Source organism: Gorilla gorilla, chromosome 14 (assembly GCF_029281585.2).
Source record: "Gorilla gorilla gorilla isolate KB3781 chromosome 14, NHGRI_mGorGor1-v2.1_pri, whole genome shotgun sequence".
In the NCBI taxonomy this organism is placed as follows: domain Eukaryota; kingdom Metazoa; phylum Chordata; class Mammalia; order Primates; family Hominidae; genus Gorilla; species Gorilla gorilla.
Window position 1 is genome coordinate 56,484,890 of NC_073238.2, and position 12,288 is coordinate 56,497,177.

The window sequence follows — 12,288 nt, forward strand, 5'->3', positions numbered from 1 at the left end:
AAGTTGTTTTTATGAGAAATCAGCCCAGGAGTCCTATCTATTTAAAAAAGGGGTGGCTGTTCTGTTACTTTAGTGCAATGGGACTGTTTTTGAATGAGACGATAGAGTGTAAAATTAATATAGTTAGCTTGTAATTAGTTTTAGGGAGAGTGAAGATAATTAAGTTTTAGAGTATTTGAAAATTGAGTTGGAGAATTACTGTTTCTTAAAAATACCTACCAGTAACTCCTAAATTGGTTAAAGGTACCATTTGCTCTGCATTAACTTGCCTCAGTTTAGAGTTAAATCTTTCTTTTTGTTGTGTACTTTGAGAGTAATTATGTTTTAGAATAATTTTTTAAATGTATTGAGCTTTTACAAGAATATGATAGAACTGTTTGGGCAAATCATCATTTTGAATAAATAATTGAGAAGTACAGGAAAAATATGTTCGTTTCACTTGAAGATGGATGCTATTTTTCTTCCATTTATTTGTTTATGTATGAGACAGAGTCTTACTGTGTCACCCAGGCTAGAGTACAGTGATGTGATCATAGCTCACTGCATCCTCAAACTCCTGGGCTCACGTGATCCTCCAGCCTCAGCCTCCCAAGTAGCAGGGACTACAGGTGCATGCCACCATGCCTGGCTAACATTTTTATAGAGACAGGGTCTCGCTGTGTTGCCCAGTCTGGTCTTCAATTCCTGACCTCAAGTGATCCTCCTGCCTTAGCCTCCCAAAGCTCTGGGATTACAGGCATGAGCCACCACACCTGGCCTCTTCCATTTATTGAAGACAATGTTAAATCATGTTTCACATGTTTGCTCTGGGAATTACATTAATTAAATTTGATCATTCACTTGATATTTATGAGACAAGGATTACATGGGTAGTGTGCATTATAACACATGTTTCATTTTCAAAAATAGACTTCAAAAGCTTCATTTATCTTTAAGTGTGCATTGATCATATTCAAATTTTGAGTATTAGTGACCTTTAATTATGGTAGACATCTATTTTCTACTGATATTCATCGATTTGAGATGAGGAATCAAGACTTCTGATTCCCTCCATGTAAGTCTCAAGAAAATGTAAACGATAGCTATGCATAATATTTTCATTTCTACTGATTGATTTAAGCATTATTTTATGTTTTAAATTTATAGGAACGTGCTTATTTTTATAGCTTTATCATTATCTCTTTTTAATCTGGACTTTTTGCCAACAGTTAAAACTGCACCTCGGTCTCCAGATGCCCGGGCAAGTTATGGCCATTCCCAAACTGATTCTGTCCCTGGTCCAGCTGTGGCAGCCAGCAAAGAAAACCTCCCTGTGCTCAATACCAGAATAATCTGCCCAGGTAGTACAGATTCTGAAACATCGTGTATTTTTCAGTATTTCTGTGAAAAGGTGTAAGTATTTATTTCTATTACTGTGGAAACGTGTTCTTAAAGATAAATGTTCTTTTAGTAGAATGTTCTTGTTATACTTTCAGTCAGAATCCAGGCCCTTAGATTCTTCCCTGTGTAACAGTTGCCTAGAAAGTATTAAAACACATGTTTCGGCCAGGTGCAGTGGCTCACACCTGTAATCGCAGCACTTTGGGAGGCCAAGATGGGCAGATCACAAGGTCAGGAGTTCGAGACAAGCCTGGCCAACACGGTGAAACCCTGTCTCTACTAAAAATACAAAAAAATTAGCCAGGTGTAGTGGTACACCCCTGTAATCTTAGCTACTCAGAAGGCTGAGGCCCGAGAATTGCTTGAACTCGGGAGGCGGAGGGTGCGGTAAGCTGAGATCACACCACTGCACTCCAGCCTGGGAGACAGAGTGAGACTCCGTCTCAGAAAACGAACAAACAAACACATGTTTCTGGGCCCTGCCCTGAGAAATTATGAGTCGGTAGTTCTGGAGTGGAGTCCAGGAATCTGCATTTACTAAGTTCCCAAAGTAAGTCTGAACTTACTATGTTCTACTACTTCTTAAGCTTTCCTTTGGTGTTTTTTTAGTCAGCATTCTGCTGAATCCTTTTGGTTTTAAGCCATGAGTCTCTCTGTAGTCATTTTCAGACAACATTGATGTAAATTATTCATTATTTTGGATTAGGCAATGATTTCTTAGACATGACAAGTACACGCCACAAAAGACAAATAAATTGGACTTTACCGAAATGAATAGTTTTGTGATTCAATGGACACTATCGAGAAAGTGAAATGACAATTTAAGAATTTACAAATAATATATCTGATAAAGGACTAGTATCCATAACATATAAAGAACCCTTAAAATTCAACAATAAAAAGGTAAGTATCTCACTTTTAAAATGAGAAAGGAATCTAAATAGACATTTTCCCAAAGAAAATACACAAATAGCCAGTAAATACATGAAAGGATGCTCAACATCATTAGTCACCAGGGGAATGCAAATTAAAACCATAATGAGGTGCCCCTTTATGCCACTAGGTTGACTGTGATCAAAATAGACAGATGATAACAAATATTGTCACAGATGTGAAGAAATTAGAATTTTCATGCATTGGTGGTAGGAATGTAAAATGGTGCAGCCATTTTAAGAATAGTTTCACAGTTCCCCAAAAAGTTAAACATAGAGTTTACATGTGACCCAGCAATTTTACTACTAGGTATACACCCAAGAGAATTGAAAATACATGTCTACACAAAAACTTGTGCATGACTATTTATAGCAGCATTCACAATAGCCCCAAAGTGGAAGCAACCCAAACATCCATCAGTTGAATGGAAGAAACAAAAGTGATATATTCATACAATGGAATATTATCTACCCATTAAAAAGAATGAAGCACTGATACATGCTATATAGAAACACTATGGAAAATGAATATAAAAGCCAAATGTAATATGACTGCATTTATATGAAATGCGCAGAATAGTCATAACCCATAGAGACAGACAGTAGACAGTGGTTCCCAAGGAACTGGAGGTGAGGTGATCGACGGAATGGAAAATGACAGCTAGTGGGTACACCGTTACTTTGCAGGGTAACGAAAAGGTTTTAGAATTAACAGTGATGGTTGCACAACTTTGTGTATATATTACAAACAACTGAATTATCTAAAAACTTTAAAAGGGTTAATTTTATAATATATCGGTTGTATCAGAATAGAAATATTAAAAGAAAAAAAGAAAGATCAATCTGGAACAAACTGGTTCTGGAAAGGCCTTCAGGTTTAGATGCTGTGTTCCTATTCCAACTAGGAACCTTGGGATAACCCCTCTGGAATAAAGCTGAAAGGAATATGGCTAACCCTAAAACATCTTAGAAAATATTAACACTTGGCTGGGCGTGGTGGCTCACGCCTGTAATCTCAGCATTTTGGGAGGCTGAGGCAGGCGGATCACCTGAGGTCAGGAGTTTGAGACCTGGCTAACATGGTGAAACCCCGTCTCTACTAAAAATACAAAAATTAGCCAGGCATGCTGGCTCACCCCTTTAATCCCAGCTACTTGGGAGACTGAGGCAGGATTATCCCTTGAGGCCGGGAGGCAGAGGTTGCAGTGATCTGAGATCATGCTACTATACTCCAGCCTGGGCAACAGAGTGAGACTCTATCTCAACAAAAAAAAAAAAAAAAAAAAGAAAAGAAAGAAAATATTAACACTTCCCTCTAGGGCAGCTGGAGTGTGGCTCTCACCTCTCCAAACTGTTCTTTATGCTTACTAAATTTGTTTTCTTCATTCATTTACTTGTTTAGACATAAAGGAAACTGGCATAAAGAAGTATGCCACAGTATATTCAAAACTATGACATTAAATGAAATAACAAAATTCATTGTATTTGGTAATTGCCTAAACATTAAAATAATGAATAATAATAATTCCCTAAGAAGAGCATAGTGCTGAGGAAAGGAACGTTTGCTAAAGAAAGGAATTGCTGGGTATGGTGGCACATGCCTGTAGTCCCAGCTACTTGGGAGACTGAGGTGGGAGGATCGCTTGAACCCTGGGAGATGGAGGCTGCAGTGAGCTGTGATCACACCATTGCACTCCAGCCTAGGTGAGAGAGTGAGACTCATCTCTAAAAAAAAATAAAAAGAAAGAACTTGTTTTTCTAATTTCCTCGTGTTTCCCTTGTTCTTGTAGGTTCCTATTAGTTTGTCTCCTCTCCAGTCTTTAGTGCTTCTAGCTTTCATATTGGGTTGAGTAGATCATAAAATTCATTAGCTTTGAATACTGTGACAGTTAGAAAACTAGTTGGAAAGCATGTTGAAATAAATTTGAAGTAAGAGGCTTCATTTTTTATATTTAATACTATATTCTTCTAAAATTCACAGATACCTACATTTAATACTTTACTACTTATTCTTAAAATTAACACTGAGTTTTCACCTTAAAACATCTCTTAATATTTTAAATTAAGTATCATTATCTATGATTTGAGAATATGGAAGTGATAATTCCATGACATTTTGGGTAATTCCGCCTTTATTGTAAATTCCTTACAGACTTAATACCATCTTTGCTATAACAAAGGAAGTAAAATGTATTTGTTATAGAATTATTGGGATGGTAAATGAGAAAGTGTCACAAAGCCATTCCTATTTAGGTCCTCCTCTCCTTAATTCTTTATGATAACATATAGATCCTTGGAAGTGTCAAAAGCCTTGTACTCACAAATGTCATTGTTCTTAATTTTCATTAATGAGAAGAGTAGGCACTGAAAACCTTGCTTTTAAAAGTAAGATATTTGATATTAGGCCTGGATGGACTGGTTCTTTCTGTGTTTTTTCTTAACATGCGATCCCATATGTGTTTGCTTTTCTTTCCAGGTTTAAGAGCAGGACTGGCTGCCTCAATTGCTGGGAGTTCGATTATCAACAAAATGTTACTGGCAAACATTGATCCTTTTGGTGCCACGCCGTTTATTGACCCGGATCCAGATTCCGTGTAAGAAAATGCTTTTGCAAATATTTTGTTTGGGTTTTTCTTGTTTTTTTTTTTCAACATGAAGTGTAACATTTTAAATGTATTACAATAAATATGTTCCCATGTAAAAAAAGGATGATCAGAAAATTACAAAAGTTGATAATGCCAAGCACATTGAGTCCTTTAAAATTCAGTGGTCTCCGTGATCTGTCCCTGAGATAGGTCCTTTTCCAGACCGTTCTCTCTGAGAGCAATCCTCTGGCAAAGGAAGTCACCAATAAATAGAACTGATGCTATTCCCTTTACCTCCTTTCTTCTCAGTCTTGCCAGATCTGTCATCTTTCCACGTCAGCTTCTAGGTTTACTTATTTTGGGAATCTTTTGGCCCACACTGATCTCTTCCCTTCTTAAGACTCCTACAATTTTTTGGCAGTTCAAGATATACTTTCTTTTACTTCCTTTTTAAATGTTGCTTTTGTTATATCATTTCTGTAATGACATTCCTCAAGGACAGTACCATATTTTAAATGTTCCAAAACACCTGGAAGAATGGATTGGATCTAGTACTTTTTTGCTCAGTAAATATTTGTCCATTGTTAAGTGTAGAAATGGAGGGGACTTTCTAATGATAAAAAAGAGAGAGAGAGAATTGGCACCTGACTGTAAAGCCTTCCCATAATCACCTGCATTTTTCTGTGTAGTGAGGAACTTAAGTAGAAATAGAACTAAGATTTTGTTACAGTTAGAGAAAATCACACCGTAACTGTGTGTCTTACTCACCATCCCTTTATGTCACATGCACCAGAAATTGTACACATGTCCTGTGGTTGTACACATGGCATAGGAATAGGAAGTGATTAGTGCTAAGTTTTACAATCTGCTATAAAATGGAAGCTTAAATGGTTTTAAGTACTATCTTGTGTACAAATTGTAATTGTTGTAATGAATCTCAAATTGACTTTGATGTACTTTTCCCTGTGATCATAGAGATGGATATTCAGAAAAATGTGTCATGAACAATTACTTTGGGATTGGATTAGATGCAAAAATTTCATTAGAATTTAATAATAAAAGAGAGGAGCACCCTGAAAAATGCAGGTAATTTTAGTAAAAGTAATAATGCTATTACATAAAGGCAATTTTTTCTTCATTTATTGTGTCTTTTTGCTTGCTCTGCCTTTAAGGAGTAAATAAATAAAATTTCCTGAAATTGCCTGCCAATATTTATTTTCAGGAGCCGAACTAAAAACTTGATGTGGTATGGAGTCCTTGGAACCCGGGAGTTATTACAGAGATCATACAAGAATTTAGAACAAAGGGTTCAACTTGAGGTAAGTTCATCTTAAAGTAAAGATATTTCATATTATCTTACTTAAAAAAAAATATCGTTTTGGAGCTAATTTGACCTAAATGCGTTTTGATTAGCAATTAAAGAAATATTCAAGGGGAAAAACGAATGTGATTATCAACTTTGTACTAAAGGAAGTATATACACAGGATATGAATGACACACTTAATTATCATCATCATTATCTCCTGAAATTGGGGCTACTCTGGAGTTGTGGTGCCCCATGTAAAAGTGGAGCCAAGGGAGCACATTTATAGGAGAGGGTTTTTAATGGATTTTCTCATTTAAGCTTCCAAATTCTGACCCAATTCTGTAATAACAAAAGTTTTGCAAATCCCTGAAAATAGCATTTGAAGTAAATAGAATCTTTTAATTTAAATATACGTTTATTTTTTGCTCCAATTATTTCTAACAACAAGTAAGTAAAATTAAAAGAGATTTTGAGCATTTAAATGTTTTACTGTTTTTTACTAATTTAAATAGGAAATTAAGGACAGAAAAAGTTATTTTATTTCTTCCAACAACAGAAACAACAAGGCTGAGGATATAGCTCTGAAAAGACTATTAATTTCTGTGAATTTTATTTTATTTTACCTTTGATCCAGGACTCACTGTTTATGCTGATGGGGCATGTCTTTCCTATCTTGTATCTTTTTATAACTATATATTTCTAATTAAAGCATATCATACATATAGAAAATTATGAAATCTTAAGTCTACAGCTCAACAAAATAAATAGAGCATTATTATTTGGGGTATTATCCAAACACTGGAATGTGGACTAAAGAGGTGTCTAGCTCGTTCTTTAACAACTATATTTCCTAGTAAAGATGAGCCTATTATACTTTCCACTCTAAACATACAACTGTATGATCAGCTGGTTTGATTTATTATTGCTTATAAAATTAAGATAGACTTACTGGATAAAAAGGTACAAAATCAGGAAGGTTCACATTTTGTAAATGCTATCCTTGACACCCCATACCCAGGTCAGCTTAGGTGCTCTCCTAATCATGTAATCATTCCTTTTCTTCTTCATATACCCCGGTTGGCCACATTCTTTTTATTTATTTATTTATTTATTTTTTTGAGATGGAGTCTCACTCTGTCGACCACGCTGCAGTGTAGTGGTGCGATCTCGGCTCACTGCAACCTCCACCTCCTGGGTTCAAGCGATTCTTCTGCCTCAGCCTTCCAAGTAGCTGGAACTACAGGCGCACGCCACCACGCCCAGCTAATTTTTGTATTTTCAGTATACATGGGGTTTCACCATGTTGGCCAGGATGGTTTCCATCTCTTGACCTCATGGTCTGCCTGCCTCGGCCTTCCAAAGTGCTGGGATTACTGGTGTGTGCCACCATGCCCAGTTTGGCCACACCCAAGGACACATAGGAAGTTGTTTTTATCTTTGTTATCCCCAGTGTTTAGCTCAGTACTGGTCCTGTTTTGAGGGTGAAATAGATGGGTAAGTGATCACTTTAGCACAATTTATTAAGTGCTGTGATCAAGCCTAGCCAGCTATCTTTAAGGGTTGAAAAACTGGCTGGATCTGAATGGCTGGATGGTCTTAGTTCCTGGAAGAGCCTCAGCTCTTCAGAAATAGGATTAGTAACCTCTTGTACTGGTGTTCCAGATTTTGAACAAGATATCTTATTTACACAGCTGCTTTGTACTCTCCTTTTTAAAAGGTTCTTAATCTTTTTTGAGTTGTAGGCACCTTTGGCATTCTGGTGAAAATAAAGACCCCTTCTCAGAATATTGTTTTCAAATGCATTATATGAAATACAGACTTACAAAAGAAGACTTACCAATAAGATGAAAATAAATTAACAACATATTTTTATGTTGCTAAAGAATAATATATGTGTTTCATCGTTACCGTATCAAATAAAAATCTAATGGCATGTCTAATAAATACCATAACTTCAAAGTGATGATGAACTTATATACAAGATATCTGAAACATCTATAACGTAATATAAAAAATGTCTCATTTCGATTGATGATGAAATCATGGGTGTTACTAATGCCTTTTTTCCCCTACATTTATAATTGAGGGCAATGCTAAACTTCAGAGGTTAGTGAACATAAAGATACAGATTTTTACCATGAAGTTAACAAATCACCTGAATCTATCCATGGACTCCTGGTTTCTGAACCTTAAGTTAAGAACACTTGATATAGATGTATATGTTAAATGATAAAAAAAGGAAAATAAAATGAGTAAAACAAGATAAATGAAAGCATGTTAATATACATAAAAATAAAGTAGAAAAAGTAGAGCATTCTTTGCCATCATTAACAAAAAATAGTAACAATAAAGTAAACCAAAAAGATACATTCTACTTCTAAAGATGATGGAAGGCCGTTGTCTAAAAATTCATTTATCTGATGATGGTTCACTCGGGATAAAGGTGGAAAAGAGAGACCCACACCTTGGGAGGCTCTTTCCAGAGAGATGCCTTCACCAATGGCCTTCCTTTTTAGCTTTTCACTCTTACCTTTTTCCTCAGATAAGTTTTCCCTCCCCGTTATGTTGTTGGTATGGAACGAGGCTGACTTCATGTCTTAACTTTAAATTTGTGCAGAACAAAGACTTTGACCTTGGTTTCCCTATGTACGAAATTGATAAAATAATAATTTTGTGCAAATCATAAATAAATGAGCCCAAGGTACTGTAAATCACAGTGTAAATGAAAAAGAACTGTACAAATGCAAACTTTGTTTCCCAAGCCACATTATCAGTGATTCTGATATATACTCAACTTTCAGAAACTTGGAGTGAGATTTAGAATCCTTTTTACAATGATGAGAATTCCAGAAATGTAAATAACATCACAGTATCATATTTTGCTACTTTTAGAGTAGAAACACCTTTCACATGTAAATGGAAGAATTGTATTAAAATTTCAAACATTTTTTGTAAGAAGGATGACTTTTTTGCCCATAATATACGTAATTTACATAGGTTAAGCAGCCTGTTCTATTTATTAACTGAAATAATAATTATATATTGTTTCAAGTTCTGTAAGTACTAAGATACATGAAGAAAAACAAATAACTTTAAAAAACAGTCTTCATCTGTAGGCTATAATGAAATATGTGATTGAGAACAAATAGTTGTTTAATTCACATTTTTAGTTATTTCAAATCTTCCCATAATCTGTATCTTTTTAAAAAACAAAATAAATTTAGTTTATTATATTAATAGTAATTTCTGTATTTGTTTAATTCATTTCAGTAATAACTAGTTGTAACTACTTTTTAAATCATTTTGAATGAAGTTTACTGTGTGCCTTCTACATACCACCTTTAATTCTTAACAACTCATGAGGTAGGTATTATTATTCAGTTCAGAAGAGTAAAGGCATTGCTTAAGTTCAAACAGCTGATAAGTGGAAGAGCCAACATTTCAAATCCAGTGTTTTTTCCATAAGACAATTTGTAATTATAACTGAAGAAGGAAATTTACTGACTTCCCACATGTGTTCTAGGTGCTTTTCTTTACCTTATCTCATTGGCCTCACTGTGTGCTAAGAATTGTTAGCCCATTTTACAGATGAGCAAAGTGAAGCTCTGAAAGCTTAAGGGACTTACCCAAATACTAAGTGACAGAATTCAATCCAGCTCCACCATCTTCCCTCCATACCAGATTGTCTGGTGAAAGGAGCAGAGAAAACAAACACTAATGAGAAATATATATACAGCTGCAGTTTTGTAGCATTTTGCAACATCATGAACCACAAATAGAAACATGGGATGGCTAGGGAGCCATCTCTGGTGGTGTGCACCTATAATCCCAGCTACTTGGAAGCCTGAGGCAGGAGGATTTGTTGAGCCCCGGAGTTCAAGACTGCAGTAAGCTGTGATGACACCACTACATTCTATCCTGAGCGACAGAGCAAGACCACATCTCTCAAAAAGAATAAATAAATAAAAATAAAGGATATATGGGGCTACTGGAAATATTTTTTAAAAATTTAACGCTCCTGAAGTTTTTCCTGGGTATGAGAAACTTTTAAATCATGTGAATTTGTTAATTTGTTGAATCTGTATTCCTCATATTTTTCCTATGAGACTCTATGAAATGGACATTAAGCATTTAGATTTAGGTGTGTTGCTTAATATATATATGTTCACTTCAGCACCGCACATGGGACTTCTTTCTGAAAATCTTCATCGTTTTCCATACCATGTTTGCAAATAAAGTGCATCCATTTGGAAAATCTTTTTAAAATATTTCTTTTATATTTACAGAGATAGTATTTTTCCCCATTTCCTTTGTTAGTCATATGATTTAAAGCAGCTTTTTCTAAAGCACATGAAGATATCTGTTTAATGTATTGGGTTGAGAAAAAGTTTATTATTCTGTTAAGTATTTCATATTTATTCATTGAACAAATATACATTGAGCACCAATTATGTGCCAGACACACCCCCAGGTGCATGGACCTTTGAATGTGAAAAGCTAAACCTGCTAATGGTTAACACTGTGTTTTCATGAAAAAGAAAAAAAGGAATTGTGAAACATTCCCGTGAAGGTAAATCAACCAATCCTGTCCTTCATCCATTACACCATTCCAATCAGCCAATAACCCTGAGGTCTTCCCAAGAACTGACTTTGGCTGAATTAGCGAACACAAGCTTCTGTGTGATTCTGATGGTGAACATTTTTTGCAGTACTTGGGGATGAGATTAACCTCCTGTGCATCCTCACTAAGCTCTTATTCTTCCCCGTTCTCAGATTCACAGAGCAGAGAAGTCCCTTATGGGTTGGTCTTGGACCAGCTGTAACAATTTCCAAGTGTTTGCTGGTCTCTGCCCTGGATTTTCACCAGTTTAGCGAGCTAACTTGGAGAATCAGAACCTCACTACTGAATAGACATTAAAGAAAATATTGGTACTCTTGACATTGAGACCTTTTCCTTCCATCTTTGCTAAACCCAAACCATCCTAGACCAGTAGGACTTAATACTCTTTTTAATGAGATGTCCCATTACAGAAACTCTTTCCCTCACCTTGGTTTCTACCCTAGAACAAGTTATTCTCTCACAGTGTCAGAAATGCAGTTTCTTTCTTTCTGTTGGAAATCATTTTTATTGGGCATTAAAATGTAATTTTTAAGAAGCTATGTTAATTATTTTTAATATAAGAATTATTTAACGAAAATATAGCATCCATTTTAGGTGTGACATCTGTAAGCTCTTCTCTTTTAAAATGAAGGCTTAAACATTTCCATTGGATTTAAATGTTCACTTAGAAAAATGTTAAGTGGTTTGGTTTAAATGTTAATTAAAATAATAAGTATGATCATAAAATGTATGTAACATAATTATGCTCATTTTTCTTGAGTAATTTTTAAAAAATTAGTTTCATAACTGATTATCTCCTTAATAGCCAACTAGACTTTATTTAAGAGTTAATAGAATAAACAGCATTAATTGAAATTAAGAAACAACGTTTATGAGAGAAGGTAACAGTTCTGCTTCTACTCAGTAAGAATTTATTCACATCCCTTCACCAGCCATATCCTTTTTTTCCATTTACATGGTAATTTACTTTTCATTTAAGTGCTTAATGAGAAAGTAAGGACTACAAGGAGCTTTCTGAGATGCATGTATTTTTGCTTGACTTTGGTTCTGACTTGTATTTGAAGTACTCAGCTTTGAGCTTCACCAGTCTCCAGGTGGTTATAGAGCCCCAGCAATGTACCAGGGACTGTGAGAGGGGCTAAGTGAGATGGTTAGGATCAACTTTCTCTTACCCAGTCTGCTTTCAAAAAGATGCTTAAAATAAGTACATACAGGACCACAATGCAGGTGAAAGTACATAAAAGGCCTGAAAATGATTCAAGAAAAGGACTCCCTGGTTTTGGAGGAAAGAGGTAAAACATTTCTTTAAAAATCAGTTTTTTGTAATAACTTCTGCTATAGTTATTTATACTTCAAACTTTTTTTAATTAAAAAAATAAGATAAATGATTTGGTAACGTGTAGAGAGCAGACATTACGAACACACTCTGCTCCATTGTCCTTCATCTTTAGTGTTTTAGTATC

The 12,288-nt window shown here is 35.2% G+C and overlaps 1 protein-coding gene across 10 annotated transcripts in view; it reads left to right on the forward strand.

Annotated features, from left to right (window-relative positions):
• Nucleotides 1-12,288, forward strand: part of DGKH (diacylglycerol kinase eta) — a 204,330-nt gene that overhangs the window by 155,115 nt on the left and 36,927 nt on the right. For all 10 annotated transcript variants that reach the window (XM_055360050.2, XM_055360053.2, XM_055360051.2 and 7 more), the window contains 4 exons: nt 1,209-1,340; nt 4,789-4,906; nt 5,873-5,983; nt 6,120-6,216. In XM_055360050.2, coding sequence (XP_055216025.1) covers nt 1,209-1,340; nt 4,789-4,906; nt 5,873-5,983; nt 6,120-6,216 — 458 coding nt within the window. The remainder of the gene's footprint in view (nt 1-1,208; nt 1,341-4,788; nt 4,907-5,872; nt 5,984-6,119; nt 6,217-12,288) is intronic.